Raw genomic sequence first — 27,482 nt, forward strand, 5'->3', positions numbered from 1 at the left:
TTGTTTTTTTGTTTTTTTTTTGCCTTTGGATAACCACGCAATGTAACACCGGCAGCTGGATTGCTTTGTTTGTCTATAGCAAAACACGTGCCTTGCGCCTTGATTGGTTGACCAGATCATGTGGGCGTGGTTTACGGTATGGTCAATTGGAGAGCGAAAGGCAAAAAATTGTCAATGTGAGAAACGATTCAGACCCGACAAATGTCAGCTGCAACTTTCTCACCGGGAATGTGCTCCCCTCCGTAGAGGATGTTGACGTCGTAGAGGCCCGGCGTGAAGGGGACGTAATCCACGCTGCAGCTGCCATCTTTGTTGTCTTTGCACGCCATCTTGGACTCGGACGGACCCTCGACGGTGATGCCCAGACCGCCGGTGCCTGCCCCCCTAATCGTAGCGGTTTTGTTAGAAACAAGACGGGGCAAAACACAAACACACACACACGAGCGCAGCTTCCTCTACCTGGTAATGATGTTGAAGGAGTTGGTTTTGTCAGTCAGGCCCTTCTTGAGTCCCGGCCCCGTGGCCACCACCCTGCCGGGGTCGCAGCCGTCAGACACAAAAACCAGAGCCGGGCTCCTGAGAACCGGCGCGTCTTCGTAGAGAACCTGGACGCTGTGCTCGCCTGGACGACGAAGAACATTTGAAAAGTCTGCCGCCTAAACGGGCTGCGGTGGAAAAGCGTATTACCGTTCTCAAACGGCGTGTACTCGACGGCGTACGTCCCGTCGCGATTGTCTTTGACCAGGCAGTCTGTGGCGGCGCCGGACGGGTTCCTGATCTGCGCTTTCACGCGGTTTCCGCCCTGCCGGCTCAGGGGACGAGCGTCCACCGTGAACGCGGTGGTGGCTTCTCTGAAGACGCCTGCCACGAAGATGAACGAGGGAGGAAGTCACGATCCGAGCAAGACGTCAAGCGACGGAGGGAGTGGGGGGCAATTGCGTACCTTTTCCGTCCACTCCTCGCCCAGACACTTTGACTTTGGAGACGTCGACGGCCGGGGCCACCATCACGTTGGCGGGGAAACCGGGAACGACCTTGCCGCCGTATTTGAGCAGCAAGGTGTACATACCCGACGTCAGAGGAACGTAGGTGAGCGTGTACGTTCCGTCTTCGTTGTCCACCACTTCCGTCTTCGCTTTCGCGCCTGGAACAAATAGTGGGGAACAAGTTTCAGTCATTTTTTTTTTTTTTTTAAACAAGTAAATAGGATTCAGACCTGTTAAGTCTAACACGCCTTAATGGGCTGTTGCAGAAATTCCTAAAAATGAACTTTTTTTTTTTTTTTTTGAGAGTTTAGAATTGTTCATTCAGCAGTCTTACCGATTCAACATATCATCATTATTGCGGTCTCTTTAAAAAAAATAAAATAAATAAACAATAATAATAATAATAATAATAATAATAATAATAATAATAATAATAATAATACAATAAATACAATAAAATTTAATAAAAAATACAATAAATTTTTTTTAAATAAAAATCAACACAAACATTTTGATATATGGTCACGTTTAGAAACCAGTAGCGCATACAGGACTGTCTCAGAAAATTTGAATATTGTGATAAAGTCCATTATTTTCTGTAATGCAATTAAATAAGCAAAAATTCCATACATTCAGGATTTATTACAAATCATCTGAAATATTGCAAGCCTTTTATTGCTTTAATATTGCGGATTATGTTTTTGTTTTTTTTCTGAGACAGTCCTGTACAAAAGATTGACATTTTAATGGGCCTGCTGCCTAGACAGGTTGCGGCAGACAGAAAAAAAAAAAAGCCTGCCTAAATGGGCTGCCATAGACATAAAAACACAAACAAACCAAGAGGGCAACGTTTGAAGAATGGGCACTCAAAACCAACTCAAGTCCCAACTAGCCTGCTACCTAAACGGGCTGCGGAAGAAAACCAAAATGTTGATTTTTAGGAACCACCAGCAAGAGGGCCCAAATTATTACTAGCCTGTCGCCTAACCGGGTTGCAGTGGAAATTCAACAATGTCGACAAGGAGAGAGCAAAGTTTGGTTGATGGCCGCTACTGACTCAGGTCCGCCTAAACGGGGACACCATTTTAGAAACTGACTAAATGGGGTGACCGTTTTAGAAGCCACAAGTAGCAGGCACGAAGAATTCACGACAGACAAGTCTGGAGCCTAAACGGGCTGTAGAATCACAAAGAAAAAGTAAACTGGAGAAAGCCTTCAGACCTGAAATCTGTTGCCTACACAGGCAAAAACAGTTTGCGAACCTGCGGGTGCAGAAGCATTAGACGGGTCCGGAACCGCCTCCAGGCTGAGTTGAGCGTGCCCGGCCCGAGAGCAGTCGACGTTGACCACGCTGGCCTCTCCCACCTGCGTGCAACACAAAAGCCACCTTTGACCTCCCTCGCTCATTCAGACCCGTCTAGTCGAGGGCTCTCACCTTGGCCTTGCTCAGGCCCGACCCGGTGGCCACCACCTTGCTGGGGTCCAAAGGCGTCCGGATGTCCGCTCGGAAGGGCGAGCCCGGGATGTGGACCTCCTCGAACTGGATGTTGACCAGGTATTCTCCGGCTTCCGTGGGCAGGTAGGAGACGGAGCAGGTGCCGTCGCCGTTGTCCGAGCACTCGATCTTGGCCTCGGTGGGCCCCTCCACCGTCAGACCCAATCCACCCGTGCCGGCCCCTTTGGTGTCGATGGTGAACTCGGCCTGGTTGCCCACAAAGCCTCCCTTCAGACCCGGACCGTGGGCCTTCACCTAGACGGGAATGGGAGGACGTCGTCAACAACCCCTTTCGACCGGACGATGGGATTCAAAAATGGCGGAGGGCGGTTGGCACCTTGCTGGGATCCGGAGGCAGCAGGCCCTCCACGGGGAAGGGGCTCCCGGCGATGGGGTGTCCGTCGTACGACACGTGGACTTTGTGCACGCCCTCTTCCGTGGGGGTGTAACGCACCCGGCGCACTTCGGGTTTTCCGGGCTGCGGCTCCACTTTGCACGGAACGGCCCACTGACTGGGACTCAGCTAAGATGCAAAAAGGTCAAAGGTGAAGCCACAACAAAATGAAATTACGGTTTAGATTGCTGATAGTTGGGCGATCAAATAAATTAGGATAGATTAAGATAGTGCTGTCACTATCGATTATTTTTTTAATCAATTAATCTACCAATTATTCAATCAATAAATCCACTAGTCAGTTTTTTAAATTTTGCATTAACGTTTAGTATCAAAGCTTTTTTTTTTCCCGACCACTGTTTATTAACTCATTAACTGGCAGCCATTTTCTCTGAACCTATTTTGCTCCCAAAACGCTTTACTGGATTTTGGCCGATTTTGCAAGGCCCACAGAATATTGTGTTCTATTGCTATGAAAACATGGAAGCTACCAAAAGAAATATTAGAGGCTCTTCTTTCATTAGGAAGAAAAAGCATATTTTTTTCTGTTTCCGTTTTGTAGCAATTAGCATTAGAATATAGCTACGTCTCATCAATATTCACATTCCTGGTGAAAATGCTGGCAAAAAGAGCTTGTTGCAACATGGCCCAGGCTGAGCTCTTATACTCTGCTGCCACCTGATGGCCATTTTTTTTTTGTAATAACTACCATTGCTTTAAGCCACCTCTTCATGTCAGAAGCTATATCAAAGCGTCTGCTCTTGCATAAAAAAAAACAAAAACAAAAAAACGTGTAAGTACGTTTTTGGGAGTAAATGACAAGGCATTAAACAACATGTTTACACGTTTTGGGGTTCAAATGAGTTAGCCAGTGATTGGTGGTTATTTTTAACTTCATATTCGTATAGTGATTAAAAAAAGGGGTGTGTTGATGTACTATCTTACCAGTTTGATCATTGTTTTGCAAAGTAAAAACAGCTGTTTAAAATGTTTAAATTTTGATCAAACACAGAAGATAATCAATCTTCTTTCAGGACTACAGAAATTAGTGAACAATTACTGTTGATGTGCTAAAATCAGAGTATTTGGACAATTTTAAATTAAAAAAGGGCTCCAAACGATGACTCGAATATTAAAATAGTTGTCGTTTAATTGATTAATTTTGACAGCTCTCATCTCAGATCGAAAATGGGGCACTGACGCCATCTACTGGTGGTTGTGCATCAGTAAAGTTGTTTTCAGCATCGCCCAGCTCCGTAAAAAATAAATAAATAATTGACACGTATACTTGCTGATGGCAAGAGCGGAAACAATTTGCTCGCCCGATTTTGACACTCACCACCTCAACCTCCAGGCGTCCTTGACCACCCGCTCCGTTCGTGTCCACCAGGAAGTGCTGCTCTTGGCCCACCTCCACACCTAACATACACATTTTTTTTTTAAAAATGTTTTTTTTACATATCTGGTGCTAAAATGATTGTTCTTTTTTTTTTTGAGGGTGTCTTACGTCCGTCCAAATTGTCCACAGCCACGTTATTCAGGTTCAGGGGTTCCGCCACATCCACCGCGAAGGGGCTGTTGGCGATGGGGTCGCCGCCAAACGTCACCGCGATGCTCATCGGGCCCTGCGCACGTGCACGTCCATGTCAATAATTAGCAATAATGTCAAAATAATGCATATATTTGTGGAGACTGGGGTCAAATTTGATTTTACAATCTTACAAATACAATTATGCCATCTAGTGGCAGAAAAAATAACCTCAACACAATTTAGAAATCAATATCACACTCGTATTCTACAGTATCGTTACATCTTTTTAATTTTAACCCAATTTTAAGACTTATTATGAAATTGCTGTATCAATGACTAAAAGATGCAGCCATATTTCTATTAGTTTATCTGTTTTTTTTCCCCCACTTTTACAAGAGTATGAAAATTTAGAAAAAATATTTTATTGTACATTTAGAACAGATGGTGAATTAACTATTGAAATCATGTGATTAATTACGATTAAACATTTTAATGGCCTGACACCCCTACAATAAATATATTCATAAATTTGTCTTTGGTAAGATTTATTTTTGGTCGAGGGACAAAATGCCACACTTATAAAGTCGTGCATGAGTACGCGTGTTTGCTTATCGATTACCGGCGTGACTGGCGTGTACTTGACGGTGTGCGAGTAGTCGTAGTTGTCAATGATGTCAAAATTGTCGACGGGATACGAGAAGGCGACGTCCAGCGGCGCTTTCCCCGCCCCTTTCGTCAGCGCCGTGAAGTGAGTGGGGATTCCGCTTTCCACGCCTGCGCACGACAAATCGTTGAGCGTCCCCGACAGGAAGTGATGTCATCGCGGGGGTCGTCTCAATCGCTTACCCGCGCGAGCCAATCCGGGGCCCTCGGCTTTGACCTTGGCCGCATCGTGGGAGGGGTCGACGGTCACCAGGAAAGGACTTTGAGGAACTTCCTGCGCGGAATCACACACGCGAACATGTCACGGAACCAGTTGGTAAGGTGGATAGAAAAAGTGTACACACCCCTGTTCAAATGCAAAATTCACTGCTATTAACTCATTCACTCCCGGCTGTTTTACTGGATTTGGACTGATTTTGCAAGGCCAACAGAATATTGTCTTCTATTGCTATAAAAACATGGAACCCACCAAAAGAAAGATTAGAGTATCTTCTTTCATCAGGAAAAAAAAGTATTAAAAGTAGTAGTAAAAAAGTATTTTATCTGTTTCTGTTTTGCAGCAATTAGCATTAGAATACTACGGAAGCGTTTTGCATTCACTTGAAAAAATAAAATTGTGTGTGGGGGGGGGGACTTTGTTTTTTTTGAGTAATTGTTTTTCTGTTTTTCTGAATATTTTTTCCTGTTTTACTGAATATTTCTTTCTGTCATAAAAAAAAATACTCTGAAAAACCGAAAAAAAAAAAAAATTACTCCAAAAAACAGGGGGTAAAAATATTCCCCAAAAAAAACACAAAAAAAAATCATTGCAAAAAAAAAAAAAAAAAAAAAAACAGCACCAAGTTCAAAACAAAAAACTGCCAGCAGGTGACAGCAGAGTATAAGAGATCAGCCAGGACCATGTTGCAACAAGCTTTTTGACATTGTTTTCACCAAGAATTTGAATATTTATGAAACTTAGCTGTATTCTACGGAAGCCTATTGCATTCACTTAAAAAAAAAAAATAATCTGTTTTTCTGACTAATTTTGTGGGGCACTTTGTTTTTTTGAGTAATTTAAAAAAAAACAAATTTTCTGTTATTTGAAATATTTTTTTTATGACAGAAAAAAATATTCAATAAAACAGAAAAAAAATATTCGGAAAAAGAAACAGAAAAAAAATTACTCAAAAAAACTAAGCTCCCCCCAAAAAAATTATTCAGAAAAACTTTTTTTTTTTTTTCAAGTGAATGCAATACGCTTCCGTAGAACACAGCTAAGTTTCATAAATATTCAAATTCTTGGTGTCAAAGAGCTTGTTGAAACATGGTCCTGGCTGATCTCTTATACTCTGCTGTCACCTGCTGGCCATTTTTTGTAATAACTACCATTGCTTTAAGCCACCTCTTCACGTCAGAAGTTGCGTCAAAGTCTTCAGTGTGCTCTTGCATTTGAAAAAAAATGTAAATACGTTTTTGGGAGTGAAGGACAAAGTCTTAAAAAACGTGTTCACACGTTTTTGGGATTGAATGAGTTAAAATAGATCATTTAAAAAAAAAAAAAGAAAAAAAAAAAGAGTCATGAAATAAAAAGTATTTACAATAAACAGCTACAACATAATAAGTGAATGTTATAGTCCACAATTGAATTAACTGACTGGAAATAGTTTGGACATTTTAATATTCCCTATTGAGTGGCCAAAATATCAGATTTGAGCCTATTCTGTGTACCTTGTCAGTGAAGATGACTTTGACGGTGAGCTGTCCCGCGGCGGGCGGGACGTACTTGACGGTGAACGTGTCGTTGGCGTTGGGGATGATGTCAAAGTCCACGTCGGCCTCTCGGCCTCCCGGCATGTTGTCGTGACACTTGATGCCCACGCTGACGTCACCTGAGGAAATACAGAAACACGCCAAAAACGTTTTGTTTTTTTAGGAGCCCTGCAGGGGGCGCCGTGGAGTCCGCCTTCGCGTTGAGACGGCTTGTAAAGCGCCGAGGACGATCGCTATTCCCGTGTAGAACGACCTGCTGACTCGTCAGTCACGCCAAAGGAATTTGCGACGATGACGGGAATGAGCGATCGCGTCCGATAACAGAAACGAGTCAGACGGGGAGACGAAAAACTCGGCCTGGAAAAGACGACGACAAGTTTCCCGCCTTTTTTCATCCTCGCTTTTCTGGATGAACAGCATTCACGCGGAAACTCAAAGAAGATTTTTGGAGCGGTGCGGCTCCAAATGGGGGGCTGTTCCCACCCGCCCATCAAGATGGGTCATTAAATAAACAAATAAATAATAAATGGCTTGACTCATTAGGCGACATCAGAGGAAAACGCTTATTGTCGATTTTTCAAGTTCATAAAGTGGCAAATTTGAGAGAAAAAAAAACCTCAGAAACTTACAGCAAATACATATCGCAAAAATATGAGTTTTTTTGTCTCGCAAATTTGTCACTTTATGAAGTCGCAAAAATACATTTTTTTTCTTGCACATTTGCCACTTCATAAAGTCGCAAATTTGCCACTTTATAAAGTGGCAAAAATATGAGGTTTTTTTTTGCATTTTCAAGTCGCAAAAATATAAGCCATTATTTTCATGCAAATCTGCCACTTTATAAAGTCACAAATTTGCCACTTTATAAAGTCGCAAAAATAGTTTTGTTTCTGGCAAATTTGCCATTTTAAAAAGTGACAAAAATATGTTGTTGTTTTTTTCTCGTGAATTTGCTACTTTATAAATATCAAGTTTTTTTTTCTTGCAAATCTGCCTGCCACTATATAAAGTCACAAATTTGCCACTTTATAAAGTCACAAAAAATATACGAGTCTTTTTTTTGTCGCAAATCTGACACTTTGTAAAATTGCAAAAATATACGAATTTTTTTCCACCTGCAAATTTTCCACTTTATAAAGTCACAAATTTGCCACTTTATAAAGTCGTAAAAATATACAAGTTTTTTTTTTCCCCACAAATTTGCCACTTTATAAAGTTGCAAAAATATACAAGGGTTTTTTCCCCCCCGTAAATTTGCCACTTTATAAAGTCGCAAATATATAAGATTTTTTTTCCCCGCAAATTTTGTGTAAATTACCATCTCCGGCGTTGGAACAGTCGATGGTGAAATGCGTGGGCTCGTTCGCTTTGGGTCCCGTCGTCTCCACTCCCGGGCCGAACACTTTCACCTCGCTCGGGTGGCTGCCTTTGCCCACGTTCACCTACAAACAACAACAAACACTTTTTTTTTCAGTTGCCTTTCAAAATACACGAGTTTCATTTACTGCGAGTAGCTTCTATTTACGTGACTTTATTTGCCCCCTTGAATGAAGGAAAACTTTGATTTCAGACTGTCCCCGAAGGCATCATTCGACTGAATTAGGTGGAATCAATACTGAGAATATAAATGATTGCAAAGGATTGAAACATACTGATGTAATGAATGATTAGTATGGATCAATTTTCAATCATCACTTTAATAAAGATTTCATGTTTTCAGTCTAATTATTATTATTATTTTTTTAAAGAAGGACATGCCACAATTTATGTTCAAGTCATTTTATTTTTACAATTTTCTTTCCATAGTAAAATTACTATACAATTTTTTTTTCCTGGCATAAGATTATTAACAATTAACACAATTTAGAGTACAACAATATTGTTCTTCAGCACCTGGTTTTGTCAGTCATTTATTAACTCGGTTAAGAATTGCAATCTGATATTCACTTCCTGTACCAAGTTCACAGGCCTTGTTCAGTCTTTTATAGGCTTGGTTCAAGTGTAAAAAAAAAAAGAACAGGAATGTGTCCGCAAACCTACTGTGAGGATGCGTTCACAGACATCCATTGACTTCTCTTAAATTTAAAGCATTTTCTTCAATCAAAACTAAAAAGATAAACTCACAGATTTCCAAATCTGTTCACAAGTGTTGCTCATTTGATGACATAAAATATGTTTACAAGCATTTTTCAGTCTAATTTCAAGATCGGTTTCAGTCCATTATAGCAATGAGATCACGGAGGAGGGATTTCTCATGTTCAATCAACACTGGTGTCCCTCAAGGCTCAATCCTAGAACCCCATTTAAAAGATGAAGCTCGTCAAGCTTATTTTTGATGGAGAAGCAACAATAACATCACATTTTGTACACCTTAAATCGTCATACAGTGGTGCCTTGAGGTAAGAGCGACCTGGTTTGACTTTTTCAAGATAAATAGGTCCATTTTTTTGAAAAAATCTGCTTTGCCTTACACGCAAAAACTACGGATCGTAGAAATAAAACAAAAAACTGTTTAATTAACGCCACACTCTCTTATAAATTAAGAATGAAGAATCCACTTAGCTTAATGCTAACTAACAAAGAGTGACTATTACAAAGGCAGCATAATGAGAAGATGTGACCGTCTTTATATCACGTGTCAAGATCCGGTTCTCGGAGGTCCTGCATGTTGTCGAGGTTTCTCTACTCCAACACACACACGATAAAAAAAAAATAAAAAAATCAGGATTATTATCAGGCTCCTGCAGAGCTTGCTGATGTGCTTCATTATGAATCATCTGTGTTGAACGTGGCAAACCTCAAAAACATGCAGCACTCAGGCCCTCGAAGACCGGACTTTGACACCCCTGGTCTATATTATATACTGTGTGGTTAATACCGTGCGCTTTAATAAAGTAAAACAGTGCTATTTTTCTTAGTCAAACCTATACTATAAACATTTTTTGTGACGGCTGGAACAGATTAATTGTATTTCCATTCATTTCAATGGGGAAAGATGATTTGAATGAACGAAACGTGGCCCTCAAGGCATCACTGTCGTACATTTCTCCGGGTTACAGCTAAAAATCGTCGGCGCTCCTCGGTGGAAGTGACGATAATGACGGCTTTCTTAGCTTTTGCGCCGTTTTCCGGGGGCTCTCCCGCCGGTGGCGAGGGGCCGCTGCTTACCCTGAAGGGGCTCCCGGGAATGCTGACTCCTCCCCAGGCCACGGCCAGCGTGTGCTTGAGGGCCGAGGTGGGCGTGTAGGAGCACGCGTACTGGCCCTCGCCGCTGCTGCGCACGTTCACCTCCACGGGGAGACCCTCGGCATCCTGAGGGGAGGAACGAGAGGATGATGTGCAGTTTGGACGGTACGCCGGCAGGGGGCGCTAAGATGAGCGCAGGGTGGTCAATCTGCCCAACCAAACGTCTATCCACAGAGCCATCCATTTATCAACATATCTATGTTTCAATCTTTGTCTACGTATTTGTCATCCATCAACATCCGCCCATCCATCCATTTGCCATCCGTCCCTCCATTCATCCGTCCATCAGACCATTTACCGTCCATCCGTCCATTTACCGTCCGTCTGTCCATCCATCAATCAATCCAGCTCCCATCCACCGTCCATCCGTCCATTTACCGTCCGTCTGTCCATCCATCAATCCATCATCCATCCATCCATCCACCGTCATCCATCCATTCATTTACCATTCCGTCTGTCCGTCCATCCATCTACCATCTATCCATCAACCGTCCGTCTGTGCGTCCATGAATCCACCAGCCGTCCGTGCATCCATCCATCCACCGTCCATCCGTGCATCCATCATTTACCATCCATCTGTGTATCCATCCATCATCCATCAATCCATCGTCCATCCATCCATTTACTGTTACATCTGCCCATCCGTCTGTCTGTCCATCCATCCATCCGTCCGTCCATCTATTCATCCACTGTCGGTCTGTGCATCCATCAATTTACTGTCCGTCCTGCATCCATCCATCATCCATCCATCCATCCATCAATTCACTGTTACATCTGCCCATCCGTCTGGCCGTCCATCCAGTCATTCATCCATTTACTGTCCATCCATCCATTCACTGTCCGTCCATCCATCCATGCACCATCCATCCCTCCATCCATCAACCATCCGTCCTTCCATCTCTCCATCTATCTACCGTTTGTCCATCCATCCATCCATCCATCCATTTACTGTTACGTCAGCCCATCCGTCTGTCCGTCCATCCACCCATCCGTCTGTCCGTCCAACTGTCCATCCATTTACTGCCCATCCATCCATTCACCATCGATCGATCCATCCATACATCTCCCGTCCGTGCATCCATCCATCCACCGTCCATCCGTGCATCCATCATTTACCATCCATCCGTGTATCCATCCATCATCCATCAATCCATCGTCCATCCATCCATTTACTGTTACATCTGCCCATCCGTCTGTCTGTCCATCCATCCATCCGTCCGTCCGTCCATCTATTCATCCACTGTCGGTCTGTGCATCCATCAATTTACTGTCCGTCCTGCATCCATCCATCATCCATCCATCCATCAATTCACTGTTACATCTGCCCATCCGTCTGGCCGTCCATCCAGTCATTCATCCATTTACTGTCCATCCATCCATTCACTGTCCGTCCATCCATCCATGCACCATCCATCCCTCCATCCATCAACCATCCGTCCTTCCATCTCTCCATCTATCTACCGTTTGTCCATCCATCCATCCATCCATCCATTTACTGTTACATCTGCCCATCCGTCTGTCCGTCCATCCACCCATCCGTCTGTCCGTCCAACTGTCCATCCATTTACTGCCCATCCATCCATTCACCATCGATCGATCCATCCATACATCTCCCGTCCGTCCTTCCATCTATCCATCCATCTACCGTTTGTCCGTCCATCCATCCATCTATCCAACATCCGTCCATCTAGCCATCCTTCAGTCCAATACCTGCGCCATGATCTTGAGTGGTCCGTTGCCGGCATCCTTGGCGTTGACGGTGAACTCAGTGAGTTGGTGTACCAAGCAGCCGCTCTTCTCCAGCCCGGGCCCAAACGCTTGGACCTGTTAAGGGACGAGTTGTCAATGGCATCTCAGTGGGCGGAGCTTGTGTATATCTTTCACAACCTTTATGGAGCCAAGGCACATATTGTCACATTGCCAATCAAATATATCAAGAAGACAGTAGTAGTAGTAGTATTTATTTTTCTGACTGTCACTAAAGGTCACTGGCATAGTAAATCATCATTGTAGTAAATCATCATGTCACGACCAGGATCTGGACACAGTACCGCATACGAATCACAGGCCTGCTGACCTTGTCGGGGTAGTTGCTATGGCGATCGGGCAGGATGTAGGCCATGAAGGGGCTGAGCTCGATGTCGTCGTCGTCGCAGGTGACGTGGACGGCGTACTCGCCCGGCTCGGTGGGCCAGTAGCGGACGTCGCACGAGCCGTCGTTCTGGTCCTCGCACTCGATCTTGGCTTGGGACGGGCCCTCGATGGCGAAACCTGACACGGCGGCGCGCCGGAACATTTCATCACACTTGACTTTTTCTTGGATTATGTTTTTTTTTTTTTTTTTTATTCCATCTGGACTCACCCAGAACTCCCACGTCGCTGCCCACGGACTCCACCACAAAGATGGCAGGTTTCGACACGACTCCCCCTTCCAGACCGGGTCCCCACGCCCGGATTTGTTGCGCTTCCGCCTCCGGGCTCACGACGACTTCAAAGGGGCTAATGAGGAAGCACAACAAGCCCCTTTCACACACGCAGGACAATTTCAACAAAGCAGGTCTCCAATGCTGGGTTGTGTGTGAAAGGCACAGGTGCGCAAATGTCTGTTGAGTTACGCCTGAAATACATCAGCATATTTAAATCCAAAGCAGGTTTTTCCCGCCAGATCGGCTTAATTAAGGAGCGCTTCCCTTGGAGCCCTTTTGAGGGGGGTTACACAAAAATAAAAGAATCCATTTTGATGCTTAATTTACTGCCACAAAAAAAAAAAAAAAAAAAAAAAAAAAAAAAAAAAAAACTCCACAGTGCCAGCCGATTTTGAGCATTTTAACTCATCTTTCTAGGTTAATGGAATATTGTGTGCTTTTCACAACATAAACATGGTGGGTACCACATGAAAGATCACATTCAATTCCTTCATTAGGGAAAAAAAAAGTATGTTTCTACCTTATTCTAATCACCATTTGAAAATTGGTAATTTGAGTGACATTAAGCAAAGATTGAAAAAAAAGAGAAAACAAGCTTTTTGTGAAAAAATTATACATTTTCTCCACAACGGTGGCTTTGACGCTAATATTTTTTGTGAATTAGGTTTAACGTGACAAAGGCTTTGATCATTCACGTCATTCTTGAAAACTTTCTATTTAATCAGATTTCGTCATGTTTCATTGTAATTTCATATACCGGCAGCCCATTTAAAAAAAGACACCATCTGACACAAAGACACAATGCTGCCATCTGCTGACCATAGTTAGTGGGTGTTTTTGATTCCACAACCCATTGAACAGGTAGCGCTGCCATTAGACGTTGCACTCCCAATTGATTAAAAGAGAGAAAAACCCAAAAAAAACATAGTTGACGTAATTTAACGTCTATGGCGGCAAACGTCGTGATTTTACTAATCGTTATTAAACCTTTTTGGCGGTCAAAGAGTGAAACCAATAGGGACTTTCAAAAACTGGTGGTGCCTTCAATTAAAATGGTAAAAACTTTAACACTCACTTTTTTGTCACGCACTTCCAACACACGTGCAGATACAAACAAACACACTCAGAACTCACCTCTTGGTGATATGCTGCCCTCCCCAGGCGATGGAGACGATGTATTTGCCCGTACTGATCGGGTAATACTCGTAGGCATACATTTTGTCCTGACTGGCGATCTGCTTGACGCTCACCTCGCCACCTTCTGAAAGGCGACACATTATTTTGACGTGTGAGGTTACAAAAGCGGAGAATACGCATATCAACAACAATCAGGCCAACTTTGACAAATTGTGGTGCGCTGTGTTGATCATCTGCAGCATACCACTTCCAATAAAGAGGCGAGCACAAACCTCAATCCATCCATTTCCTTAACCGTCACATTTTAAAAATCAAAAATTCCACTCACTGGGATCTTTGACGAGAACCTTGAGTTCTCCGTTGCCGGCGTTCCTGGCGTCCACCTTGAAGTCGCCCACCTGCTGCACCCTCATACCCGACGCCTGCAGGCCACGACCGGTCGCTCTGCACGCGCCCGGTAGACACGCTGAAGGACCCGAGAAACAAAAAACGTGTGACTGGACGTTTCGTAAAATCAAAAATCACTCCCTATCCGCTATGTTGTTTGCTATGGAGTGAGGTCACCATTTTCCTAGTGAGTGTCCTCATGAATTAATCGGTTCCTCCCCGATAAAATTATGATTGAGTCAGGAATGATCAAAACCATTCATCGAATTCTCCCGACACACAAATGTATGCGGGGATTTCGATTTCGATCTTCGTGATGGTTTCTCACCTAGTCCCACGTCGACGGCGAAGGGGCTCTTTGGCACAGGGGCGCCCCCGAAGGTGACGGCGAGCGAGTGCAGGCCGGCCTGCGTGGGTCGGTAAGTGCAGCGGTACAAGTGGTCGCCCTTGTCCTCCATCATCAGCTCCACGCTGTTGTCTCGGCCCTGCGGGTCTTTGATCATCACCGTCACGTCTCCCGTGCCGGCGCCTGAAAATACAAGGCCAGAGATGCGTTTTTGTCTGACATGGGGTAGCTCCACAATGTTGTGTACGTCCATGGGGAGAAATGTTACGCTTGTCGACCAATTCGTCTGCCTCATGTATCGCTCTTTTGCTTCATTTCTCCGAAAAAGTTCCTTTTAACACTGAAATCTGACCTTGGTCGCTCCACAATGTTGTGTGCTTCCATGTTTTACTGCAAGCTAAACTACTTGTTGACTACTTGCCCAGTCAGCCCTGATTCCTGTGGTTTTGTTTCATTTCTGCAAAATAGGCACTTTTTATCAGTAGACTGTAATGTGGTCACTCCACAATGTTGTGCGCTTCCATGTTTATGTTCCAGGTAGCTATGAAAGTTCTTTGTTCCACCCAGACAGCCCACCGTAACTTGCTTAGTTTCTCCAAAACAGTCCTCTTTCCCTCACACTGATATTTGGTTACTCCACAAGATTGTACGCGTGCATGTTTTCTTTATGTTGTGGGGCTCTTTGCACAATTTCTAAAGAAAACTTTTCCTCCACTAGACTAATAATTGGTCATTCCCCAATGTCGTGGACATCTATGTTTACGTTTTGTGAAGCTACTACTAGACTTTTTAATTACACTCTCACATGTGTTCGCTCCACAACATTGTGTGCAACCATGTTTACTGTATGTTCCATGACACTACCAAATGCATTTGTTCCGCCCAGTCTGCCTCACTTCTCGCCGTTTAACCTCTATGTCCAAATGAGACCCTTATTTCACCACACACTACTGACATGATTACTCCACAATGTTGTGTGCATCAATGATTAATGCACTCAAAGATTCGGCGCTCATTTGCTCCACCTAGATTGCCTCCGTCTACCCCCATCTTGTTCCAAAATTGTCATTTTTTTCCCAAAAAATACAATTAGTCACTCCACAATGTTGTGCGCATCGATGGTTTTGTTTGGGGAGCTACCCAATGCTTTTATTCCATCCAGTCTGTCTCACTTCTTGCTTTATTTTTTCAAAAAGCTGTTTTTCTTCCCAGTAGACGCTGATATGTGGACACTCCACAATGTTGTGTCATGATCATGGTCTGGGAAGCAAAGATTCGAAAATAGATACCTGCGGTGTAGATGTCAAAGTACGTGGGCTTGTTGGCGACATTGCCCACGGGTTCGATTCCCGGTCCTTTCAGCGTCACCTTGGAGGCGTCGCCCAGCGCTTTGTCCACGCCCACCTCAAAGGGACTCTTGGGGATGGGCTGGCCCGCAAACAAAACCGTCACCTACCGCAAAATACGGCACACCTTTAGCACATGAAGCAAATATTTGATTGGCCATCAGAAGAGGAAACACAACCTTGTGGGTTCCGACTACTTGAGGCACGTAGGAGACGGCGTACGTTTTCTTGGCATCATTGGGCTCTGCTTTCAGCTGAGATGCACAAAAGACAGCGCGCGATTGGTGGACCCGCGCCGTCAATCATTTCAGGAGGCGGGGCAGCAAAGGAGGATGCGCTTACCTCTTGTCTGGTGCCGTCCGGGTGGTCCAGATAGACGGTCACCGGACCCTGGCCGGCGCTGAACGTGTCCACGGTGAACACGGCGGGGCGGAGCGCCCGGTTGCCCGTCGGTTCGATACCTGCACACCAACGGGGATCAGGTCGGGTCACGTTGAGACAGGAATACAAGTGGGGCATTTTTTTTTTTTTTTTTAATTTTCAAACAGTTGTCTTAACCTGTCAGACATTCGCAATACCCCAAGAAAAAAAAAAAAAAAAAAAAGAATCTACGACCAGCGATGAGCAAACTTTTGTACTAAAGGGGTCAGGTTTGCTTTTTCAAACCAGGTAATTTGCTGACTTAAAAAAAAAATACAAAAATAAAAAATGTTGAAATACCATTTTTTGATAAAACAATTCATTCGATATTTAACAATATTTAATCAATAACTAAAAACATGGTTAAACTTTTTTGTATGTGTTATTTTTTTCTCGGGTATGGACAATTAATCTTTTTTTTTATTTTTTTTTTTTAGTCAAATTGACTTAGAAAAAAATATTTAAAAAAATAATAATATAAATAAACCGTAAAAATGTCAAAATGACCAATTTTGCCAATTTTTCTGTTGCAAAGTTAAAAAAATAAAATAATAAGGTATGGTAAAACTGTCAAATGTTCTTCCTGCAATTCATCCCATAATATTTTTGGAAGCACAAAGGAACCAGAAGACTTTATTTGTTGTAAATTTTCTTCATTAATAAATAAGGCAGCCAATTCAATTGGTTATCTTAATTTTATTCTACCAAATATCTGAATCCGCGATGGTCAATGGCAAAAAATGGCTTTTGTTGCCATGACGACGGAGCGCCGCCACAACCAGAGGAAGAAAAGCATTTTCACTGGTGATGGCAGCACTTCATACACTTGCCAATTAGTGTAGCTGATCCTTGTTTGGATTTAAAATACGGATCGAATAAAGTTATTCCAAAAAAAAAAAAGAAGCATTGAGAATAGTTTCCAGGTGCACTGTGATGTCAAAAAAGGGTCACATGTGTTTTTAGCGTGTGGCGTATCTGGTAACACCATTCCGGGTGTTGCTGGTGTTGTTGTTGGTGAAATCACGAGTCCATGAAATTCCGTCTCAGGATGTGGAGGACAAATGTGTGTGCGTGGTTCTTAGGTGCTCATTGTTCTTGACTAGGCGCTCACTTCCTGTCATTGTTAATGCACACCAGTGTTTCCAGTAGCTACCAGATGGAACCCTGAGCAAGTTTTTTGTCTCATCTCCTCCAAAACAGGCATGAGAGAAAAAAAGAACACAAACCACGCTTGGGTGCCCACTTGACATATCAAGTCCAGCACATTTGATTGTGATCATCTAGTGCAATAGAAATAAACAATTATTTGAAATAATCCACAATGCAAAATAAAAAAATCCACGTGCAATAGAAAAATAAACAACTTGTTGAAATAATCCACAATGCAAAACAAATCCAAGTGCAATAGAAAAATAAACAAATATTTGAAATAATCCACAATGCCAATAAAATTCCATGTGCAATAGAAATAAACAACTATTGGAATTAATCCACAATGTAAAAAAAAAAAATCTACATGTAATAGAAATAAACAACTATTTGAAATAATCCACAATCCAAACAAAAAAAGTCCACAACGTGCATGGGCTCACAAGCAATGTGCTACAATGTGCTACAACTAAAATAATCTATAAAGTAAAAAAAAAACAAAAAAAAGTGTACAGTCCACTGTCATGTATGTATCAACATTAGTAGTTAGTCATGATAAAGGCAACCTTGCAAAACAGAAATACGCACAAACTAGAAATTATCTGGGGGGAAAAAAACAACTAAAATAATCTATAAAGTTATAATAAAAAAAAAAAAAAGTCTTCAGTCTATTGTCATGTAGGTATCAACATTAGAAGTTAATCACGATAAATGCAACCTTGCAAAACAGAAATAAGCAACAACTAAAAATGATCTGAATAAAAGAAAGTCACTGACACAATATTACGCATGAAATAATCATGTCGAAATAATCCCCACAAGTGTCAGCATGAGCGTGTTTGCGTATGCGGAGTACCTGGTCCGTACGCTCGGGCCTTCTTGGGGTTGAGTTTGGGCTTGAGCGGCGCGCCGGGCTTCAGTTTGGCTTTGGGGAACTGAGACAGGTACGTCATCACCGACATCTCGTCCACCTGCGGGTCGATGATTTCTTCCGGGGCGATCACCTGCGCGTGCACACGCACGTACACATACATGTACATGCGTCGGGTGAACAACGTGCGCGCACGTGTTTCTGCAAAAAAAAAAAACGGGCAAAGGTGGCAACGGAAATGACCTGCGGGATGCCAAGCCAGTCGTCGGCCAGTTGCATGGCTTCTGTGGCGTTCTCAACCGGCTTCACCGGATCCCAACTCTCCCAGTCGGGACACAGGCCTGGAAAACGCACACGCATTCTGATTCATATTGCATTTATGGAATATGAATAAAGTACAGAAATCCATCAGTTTTTATCCATCTAAGGGGGCGGACATTTTGCTTTATACTGCTACTTGCTGTCGACTGAAAACGACATCACAATTACCGCTCAGCTGTTATTTGGGTTTGGTCATGTGACGTTTGGAAGCTCAGCTGTGATTGGTTGTTTTCTGAACCTGACTCATTGAACAATTTTCCGCAGTGAAAAGTGAATATTTTGTCCAGAATGAATTTGAGAACTTCATTATTTTTCATGTACAATTAATAACTTTAAAAAGTACTTGATGACATCACCTGTGCCGAGGAAGAAGGTAACGGCCAATCATGGCTCACCTGTTTTCTGGGTTTGGTCACGAAACTGAGCCGTGATTGGTCGTCACCCACTCCATCAGCACAGGTGATGTCATCTTCATTTGACAGCAAGTTAAGAAAAAAAATGTTTTTAAAGGGATACTTGACTCATTGAGCCATTTTGAGCAAGTAAAAAGATATTATTTTATCTGTAATTAATGTGGTAACTTAATTATTTTACATGTACAATTAGTACCTTTAAAAAGTAATCTTTCTACTTGCTGTCAACTAATGATGACATCACCTGTGCCGAGGAAGTAGGTAACGACCAATCATGGCTCAGTTTACTGACTAAACCCAGAAAACAGGTGAGCCATGATTGGCCGTTACCTACTTCCTCGGCACAGGTGATGTCATCATCAGTCGACAGCAAGTACAAAAATTACTTTTTAAAGGTACTAATTACTTCAAAGATAAATGAAGTTATCATATTAATTATGGGCAAAATATTAACTTTTTACTGCTGGAAATGGCTACAAGTATCCCTTTTAAAAGGCACTGTGATGTTGTTTTCAGTCAACAGCAAGAGGCAAAATGGCCGCCCCCCGGAGATGGATAAAAAATTTTGTGCTTAATTAATGTTCTATTCACCACAACATCGTGTTAAGACTACAAGTGGAGCATAGCACATATTGTTAAGATTTTTTTTTAAAATTTATTTTTACGTGACTTCGCCATTCAGGATGTCGGCCATGTTGCCGCACCGTACCTGGCGCGCAGCCGTCCACCAGCGCCCCCAGCGCCTTGCCCGTCATCCAGTCCTGGTGGAAGTTTGTGATGGGCATGTCGGGGACTTTGTTCTGGATCCAACCCAGCAGACGCTGCTTGGGGGTCTTGGAGTCGGACTGGAAGGCAAAAAAAAAAAAGGGAAGTTAGCGATAACGCTAATGCTAATTCATGAGCTAACAACACCACCACAAAGCCAAATCAGAAGGCGCGTGCGTCCTTACGTCGTCGTCGTCGCCCTCCCACATGGGCATGGAGATGGAGTAGTGCAGGATGAGGGTCCACACCAGACCCAGGATCAGCTTCAGGTTCCCATCCACGATGGCTTTAGAGTCTGGACACAAGAAATCACATTGGGTGCAGTGTTAATTTCGTCAACAAAAATTATTTCGTCAACACACATTTTTCAGCGGACTAGACGAGAATAGACTAAAACCCTTCGTAATAAACAATAACTGGGACTAAATCAGTATGCATTTTCATCGACTCATGAAGACAAGACGAAAATGTCCTTCACTTCATAAAAACTGGACTAAAATCTACGGACATTTTAGTTCATGAACAAAAACGAGACGAAAATGATATGATTTTGTAAAATCTTGACTCTGCTAATCTGTCACGGTGAACGGTAAAAAGAAGTAAATTATAGTTCTAACTTAACATTAATCCAACGGCTTTAACGTTCCAAAATAAATGTTAATGTGACTGCTAACTAATGCTGGATAACTTATTAGCTCATACTAGCACGGAGCCACAGTAGCCACTTCATAAACACATGCATTAGCACAAAACAGCTAGCTTGCTAACAGCTAGCTTGCTAGCAGCTAGCTGGGTAACTTACTAACTCATAGCATGGAGCCACAGTAGCCACTTCATAAACACATGCATTAGCATAAAACAGCTAGCTTGCTAACAGCTAGCTTGGTAGCAGCTAGCCGGCTAACTTACTAGCTCATAGCATGGAGCCATATTCGCCACTGTAATTGTGTGTCAAGTTGTTTTTCATCAAAAAGATGAAAACATTTTTACGTGAAATAGTTTTAGATCCGAAAAGGTTCAATATAGTCTGCTAACAAAATAAATATAAACAGGAGTAAAATGGTTGTCCTGACTAAACCTAGACTAAAACGTTGACAGTTTTTGTTGACTAAAACGAGACAAATAAAATTACATTTTCTTGGACTAAAATAAAGACTGAAATGCTAGATTACTAAATAAAAATGGGATGAGGGTGACTAAATGTGATGAAAACTAAACAAGTGTGACTGAAATTGGACTAAAACTGAGACAAAATTTTAAAATGGCAGACAAAATTAACACTAATGGTATTGGTAACCTATTGTACAAATATAAGGCGGAGCATGAGAGCATGGCCAAATACATGAAAAAAAAAGAAAGAAAAAAAATACTAAAATAAGAACCAAACTAAAGGGTGCTAATTTGAGAGCTAATTTAAGAATGCTAAAATAAGAACATCAACATGCAGTGTGCTAACTTCAGTATAACCTAGCATTAAGTGTGCTAATTTAAGGATGCTAATTTTCCCCCCCTGTTGATCAAGTTTCTGTATCTGGGAAGCTAAGGTGTGTCACAAAGATAAGAGGACGTCATTTTATACCCACTCTTTCACCTTTAGACACGCTTATCTCCCTCACACACTTTCTCTTTCACCTCGCACACACGCACGCACGCGCGCACGCGCACTCCCGGCCTCAATGTTGTGCTGTTTCCTTAGCAACGGGTCAAACACGGCGGTCAGCGTCGTGTTTTAATGGCCTCCAGCCACCTTTGTCAACACTTCCTACTGTGTCAAGCTAGACCTCAGTGGGCGGGGCTATGCGTGGAGGCAAGCCTTTTTATTGGCTGCCGCTTGTTTTATTGGGCATCATGGGCTGATATAACGTTTTGATTTGTAGTCCCAGTGAGAAACAGAGAAAAAAAAAAGGGGGAACCGCAGTGGAATTTCAAAACATCAAAAGTGGAGCGAGACTATTTAAAGCATGTAATGTGAACAATGGTTCACTTATTTTCACACTCACTGTGTAAACATGAGAATTTTAATGACGGTGAACAAACAGAAAACTGTTAAAGTAGCATAAGGACGCTAACATAAGTATGTGATGTTAACATGAAGCCGTTAAAGTAAATGATAACATAAAATATGGTCAAGTGCTTTTATTTAGGGCGTTAACAAAAGGAGCTACGGCAAGAACAATACATGTACTGTCTTGACATACTTTTTTTTTTTTTTTTTTTTTAGCAATCAAGTTTCACTGCTTTAAAAGAACAACTTCCAGACACACCACATGTGCATCTGATGACATCATTCTGCATGTGTTCGTGTACGTCTTAATGACAGGGCAGTTTGTGCACGCTTGTTTGCGTTTCCCTGGTCGCCGCCTCGTAACAACGTGCTAATTTATGCTAAAATAAGCACAGTGTAATAAAAGGTGCCAACATAAGGTCGCTACTGCTTAATGAAGTCGTAATGTTGAGTAATGGCGCTCACTTGAGGGCGCGAAAGTTAGACGCTGCTTAAGTTAGGACACCAACATCCTAAAGCGCTTACTAAAGATGCGTTTGTAAAAGACACAAGAATAAAAGGATGCTAAAGGCAATAAAATATGGATGTTAAAGTAAGGAATGAAAAAAGTAAGGACACTAAATAAAACAAGGACGCTAAAAAGAACAACACAAACATCAAGAAGCTAATCCAAGCATGCTACAGTACAAATGCTAATATAATTATGTTATAATGACGCTCAATTGAGGCCTTTAAGCCACTAATATCAGGTTGCAAACTTTTTACATACAAGTTAGGACACCACCACATCATGCTAACAAGAGCGCTAACATAAGGATGCTAATAAATCATAACAGAATGGTACTAAAATAAGGATGCTATGCTAGCATTAGCGGACTAAATGCAGGGGAGCTAATTAGTATGCTAATGTAAGGATGCTCAAGTAAACACTAACAACAGGGGACCTAATTTGACTCATTTGCTTTCCAAAAACATATAAAAACGTTTTAAATATTGCCATGGTCCCAAAAACGTTTTTTATTTTTATTTTTTTTATGCAAGAACATACAGGAGGCTTTGACACAGCTGCTAAATGAGGGGTGTCAAACATAAGGCCCGTGGGCCGGATCAGGCCCGCAAAGGGGTTTAATCCGGCCCGCAAGATGATTTTGTAAAGTAAAAAATGATTTGTAATGTCGGACCAATGAACAATGAATTAGCCGGCCACAATCAAAACATGTAAATTTATAATTTCACAAGCAATCCTCAGATGAGCAATGGAACTTGTACGGGGAATTGTCGTGGATGTCATTATTTTGAACACAACATAAAGTTATGTTTTGCTTAATTTTTATTTTTTATTTTTTTAATCATAGACCGCCAAACATGGTAAATACGAAACAAATAAATATGACAAGGATTAACATCCTTATCATGTAATTAACTAATTTGCTCCAAAAAAACGTATAAATACGTTCTATTTAAAATATTAACAGTGTCCCAAAGACATATTTATAGGTTTTTTGTTGTTGTTGTTTTTTGTTTTAATGATAGAACATACAGAAGGCTTTGATGCAGCCTCTGAAATGAAGAGAACTGTTGAAGGAATGGTAGTTTTTACACAACCGGCCAGCAGGTGGCAGCAGAGTATACGAGATCAAGTAGGACCATGTTGCAACAAGCTGATTTCCCCCACAGTTTTAAACAGATTTGTGAATCATGATGAAACCTAGCTATATTTTTATGCTAATTGCTGCAAAACGGAAACAGATAGAAATATACTTTTTTATCCTGATGCAATAAGAGACTCTAATCTCTCTTTTGGTAGCTTCCATGTTTTTATAGCAATAGAACACAATATTCTGTGGGCCTTGTAAACTCAGTCTAAATCCAATAAAACAGCCAGGTTGCTTAAGTGACAATGGCCGCCAGTCAATGAGTTAAGGATGCTAAAATGATGCTTAAACTAAGCAGTAGTTTCAATCATTGAAGTTGAGTGACTTCAGCCAACATGAGGAAAAGCTCAGGTAGCTCAACAGGATGTGCAGCTACTACTTTTTGTGTGTGTGTGTGTGTGCGTGCGACAAACATTCCACAAGAGTGACATCATCCATGTAACCACCCAGCCCCCAATTTTACCACCACAACCCACTACTAGAAAATGCCTCAGTAAACACACGCCCATTAGAGAAACAAACGTGATGACATCACCACACAGATGTGACACGCGACTTAGCGTTAGCGCGTTAGCATCACTCACAATGTCATTGAGAGTATTACACTCCGGTTACAGTTTATTAACCAATCATTGTTACTTATTTGGGATTGTTCAGAGATTCAATTTCAAAATAACTAAACAACATATCAGCTGAAAAAGATCGCATTTCTTAATTTTCCTCATTTTTAAAATGTCACAAAGTGACAGAAGAAGAAGATAAAGAAATTGCTAAATGAATCAGCGTTCGCTTAATTTTATTTCATACTACGTCAGTAGATCAGAAATCCAAATCGAGACTTGACATCCCGAGTTCGGACATAAGGTAACATGAGGATGCTAACGTAGCGATGCTAACATGAGGATAAAAAAGTAAGGAGCCAAATATAAAAGATTGCCAATATCAGGTGCTAAAATAAAGAGGCTAAAAAGGACAACAATAGCATGCTAACCTGCTTGCTAACTAGTGACCGTAGCGCAATCCAACTATTCATGCTAAACAAATGTGCTAATTTAACTTCCATTTTTAGCCATCTATAATAAGCGCCAGATGAGTGACATCATCACACACGACAAGACGAGAACCGATACGCGTTTATTTCCTCAAACCACAAATGAGTCCTTTCATTATCAACGTTTGCCGCTTTTGAAAGTGCCGCCAGAAAAGCAACGACAGTCTAGACAGTACTCGTGCCCGTTTGCGTGTCGTTTCAAGTGAACTTTGGCCGGTCGCACCTAAACGCGCTCGAGCTATTGCACAATCAGTTAAGCAACAGCAACTGCGATGACAAAAAAATAAAAAATAAATCGCCAACACGTCAACCCATAAACCAATGACACACACAAAAAAAAAGGCACGAGCGAGTTCTTGAAACAAAACCTGACTTGTGTATTTGTCGTCGTCACCGCACGTTGTTGAAACAACGTTGTTGTGTTGATACTTTCAACAAGCTAGTCACATGAAAGCAAATGGCCCTTTACCTAAAATTTATACAACTTATATTAGGAGTGTGACAATTTAGCGATATCACGATAAATCGCGATATTTTGCCTCCCGATAGATTATCGATACGGCTGCGCAAGTATCGCGATATTTGTAGTTAATATACAGCGACTATAACGGCTCCATTTTGTTCATGACTTATTGAGCAATGACTTGGCGGGCCACTAGGGGGAGCGCCTCACAAGAGTGGCGGGGAAATGGACGCAAGTCTTCAGGCGAAGAAGACTCATGAGATTAGTTTTATTATTATATATATTATTTATTTGTATTATTTTACTATAGATAGATAGATAGATAGATAGATAGATAGATAGATAGATAGATAGATAGATAGATAGATAGATAGATAGATAGATAGATAGATAGATAGATAGATAGATAGATAGATAGATAGATAGGCTAAAAGCAGGATACTCAAGTAGAAACGCTAACACAAGTGCACAATCTTGAGGTCAGTACCCTGTGGCTAGTCTCGGGAAATAATTGAATGTGGTAAAACCCAGTCATAAAGTTGTTGAATGTCGTAAATCCAGTTACAACGTCGGGAGCGACAATAGTTAGCGTTGTAGGCTAGCTAAGAAGGTGTGCTTATAAAAGTCCAGCGGGAAGTGAAGCCGTCGTCTCCGTTGGCCGCGCAAAGTCCGTCATGACTCAGTGACGCTAGCTGACATGCTAACAACAAAGATGAACTTTAGAGTCACAATGACCCCCATTCTGCATTTTCCACGACCAGGAAGTGAAATTAAAACTTTAACCAATTAGAGACTTTGTTGAGCCACGTTGCCATGACGACTGTCTGCCGCAATAATGTGCTACTTTGACCTTGATTGCTATCTCGCTCCCGTGTGCCTGTGCGCTTGTGGAATGAGATCACGCCACAAAACTCTTACTTGAAGTGATAGCTACTAAGCTAAAGTAAAGGAGCTGACAAAAATGCTAACATCATGATGTTAAACTAACAATGCTAATATTGATGGATTCTAAAAGTAAGGGAGCTGAGACGAATACGAAAGGCTAAATACTAATATATATATATATATACTGTATATATATATATATATAAATGAATAAAAATAAAATAAATAGACGAATATCAATAAATAATACAAATAAAAGTAAAAAATAATTCATATTAAACTAAAAATATAAATATAATAAATACATAATTTATAAATGTATATAATAATAATAATAATAATAATAATAATAATAATAATGAACTGATGATGAGTCTTCTTCGCCTGAAGACTTGCGCCCATTTCCCCGCCACTCTTATGAGGCGCTCCCCCTAGTGGCCCGCCAAGTCATTGCTCAATAAATCATAAACAATGGAGCCGCTATAGTGGCTGCTTGATTAATGACAAATATCGCGATACTTGCGTAGGCGTATCGATAATCCATCGGCAGACAAAGTATCACGATTTATCGCAATATCGATATATTGTGACACTCTTAATGCTAACATAAGGTTTCTAATATAAAAAGTAAAATGTTACAACAACTTTTATTTAAAGAAGGCGAAAGTTAGGACACTATCGTAAGGAGGCTAACAAGATACGATAACAATGTTAGCATTGGAGTCTGTTTTTAATCACTGGACGGAAAAATGTTGGGTTTAGCCAATTAGATGTCACCTTTCCGACGGGCGCTTATCACACCTCCGTTCCGGTGAAGCTACTTCCTCACCAGACGGGAAATTTGTGGGTTGCCTTCTTCCCTTTGTTCAGTGTCAGAGTGCCAGTACAACTTTTGTGACGTCCATCATTATTATTAATATTTTCTATTATTGTCAAAAGTGTGCACACCCAAGCCAAATAATTCAACCATGATGCAACACATCCGCCTCCAGGAGTGCACGACAACACCCCTTTTTTTTTTTTTTTTTCCACACACAGCAATTTCGCAATGCCAGACTGACAAGCCTCTCTGTTGTCGAGCCAACGGCGCCAAAAAAAAACACATCCAACTTTATTTATTTATTTTTTTAAACTACTTTAAAGTGCTGAGTTGCGAAATGTCGCAGCAGACGTGAACGCAACATCAACACGCGCGCAGTCAATGGGGCCAGACTAAAAAAAAAAATACATTGGACCCGTTCGATGTTGTCACGGTAAGATAACGTCTTTTATAAGATGTGATGACAGTGCGTGTGGACTCTTCATCACCTCCTCATCCTCTCAGCAGCAAAGTCTCAGTCAGTCACACAAGGAACGCTCGCACGCACAGTTAACTTAACACTGTCCTGCTACAGTCAATTGTCTTGTACAAATTTTCCCTTTTATCCAAATGGAAGTAACCCTAATTGCTCCATACATGAATGTAACATTTATAATGGTCAGAAATTTGAACACAATTAAATTAACCATCCTCCTGTCAAAAATAAATCGCTTGAGGGCTTGGAAAAGTCGCTTAAAACATACCAAGCAAATCGTTCAAATCGGCAACACTGAATGATCGTGCTGTTGTAAAACTATAGCTCCGCCCTGTTCGCAGCCATGTTTGCTTTAGGGTGAGCAGTGCACATCAGCACGCTTTGAGAAGCAGATGAAATCATCTAGTAAAAACGTGACCAAATTGATCTTTCAAATGATGGCTTGTCAGGTCCAAGCCCCGCCCCTTTGTGTACCCAATC

The 27,482-nt window shown here is 41.7% G+C and overlaps 1 protein-coding gene across 6 annotated transcripts in view; it reads right to left on the bottom strand.

Annotated features, from left to right (window-relative positions):
• LOC144023388 (filamin-B-like) overlaps positions 1–27,482 on the bottom strand; it is a 51,702-nt gene that overhangs the window by 22,494 nt on the left and 1,726 nt on the right. For 3 of the 6 annotated variants that reach the window (XR_013284542.1, XM_077528758.1, XM_077528757.1), the window contains exons 2-28: positions 19,834–19,943; positions 19,593–19,728; positions 18,393–18,490; positions 18,135–18,282; positions 16,052–16,170; positions 15,889–15,963; positions 15,653–15,815; positions 14,346–14,546; positions 13,959–14,096; positions 13,628–13,754; positions 12,430–12,566; positions 12,145–12,338; positions 11,778–11,891; positions 9,990–10,133; positions 8,140–8,263; positions 6,780–6,940; positions 5,253–5,343; positions 5,026–5,180; positions 4,383–4,500; positions 4,215–4,294; positions 2,819–3,004; positions 2,422–2,736; positions 2,249–2,351; positions 944–1,144; positions 688–861; positions 460–622; positions 224–384 (exon numbers count right to left, since the gene is read on the bottom strand). Coding sequence is in view for 5 of the 6 variants with exons in the window: in XM_077528758.1 (XP_077384884.1) it covers positions 224–384; positions 460–622; positions 688–861; positions 944–1,144; positions 2,249–2,351; positions 2,422–2,736; positions 2,819–3,004; positions 4,215–4,294; positions 4,383–4,500; positions 5,026–5,180; positions 5,253–5,343; positions 6,780–6,940; positions 8,140–8,263; positions 9,990–10,133; positions 11,778–11,891; positions 12,145–12,338; positions 12,430–12,566; positions 13,628–13,754; positions 13,959–14,096; positions 14,346–14,546; positions 15,653–15,815; positions 15,889–15,963; positions 16,052–16,170; positions 18,135–18,282; positions 18,393–18,490; positions 19,593–19,728; positions 19,834–19,943 (3,936 nt within the window). In the remaining variant the exon portion in view is untranslated. Of the gene's footprint in view, positions 1–223; positions 385–459; positions 623–687; positions 862–943; positions 1,145–2,248; positions 2,352–2,421; positions 2,737–2,818; positions 3,005–4,214; positions 4,295–4,382; positions 4,501–5,025; positions 5,181–5,252; positions 5,344–6,779; positions 6,941–8,139; positions 8,264–9,989; positions 10,134–11,777; positions 11,892–12,144; positions 12,339–12,429; positions 12,567–13,627; positions 13,755–13,958; positions 14,097–14,345; positions 14,547–15,652; positions 15,816–15,888; positions 15,964–16,051; positions 16,171–18,134; positions 18,283–18,392; positions 18,491–19,592; positions 19,729–19,833; positions 19,944–21,231; positions 21,260–21,307; positions 21,327–27,482 lie in introns of those variants that run through there. The other 3 variants (XM_077528761.1, XM_077528759.1, XM_077528760.1) reach the window with 3 other exon arrangements.

The sequence above is a fragment of the Festucalex cinctus genome, chromosome 8 (assembly GCF_051991245.1).
Source record: "Festucalex cinctus isolate MCC-2025b chromosome 8, RoL_Fcin_1.0, whole genome shotgun sequence".
In the NCBI taxonomy this organism is placed as follows: domain Eukaryota; kingdom Metazoa; phylum Chordata; class Actinopteri; order Syngnathiformes; family Syngnathidae; genus Festucalex; species Festucalex cinctus.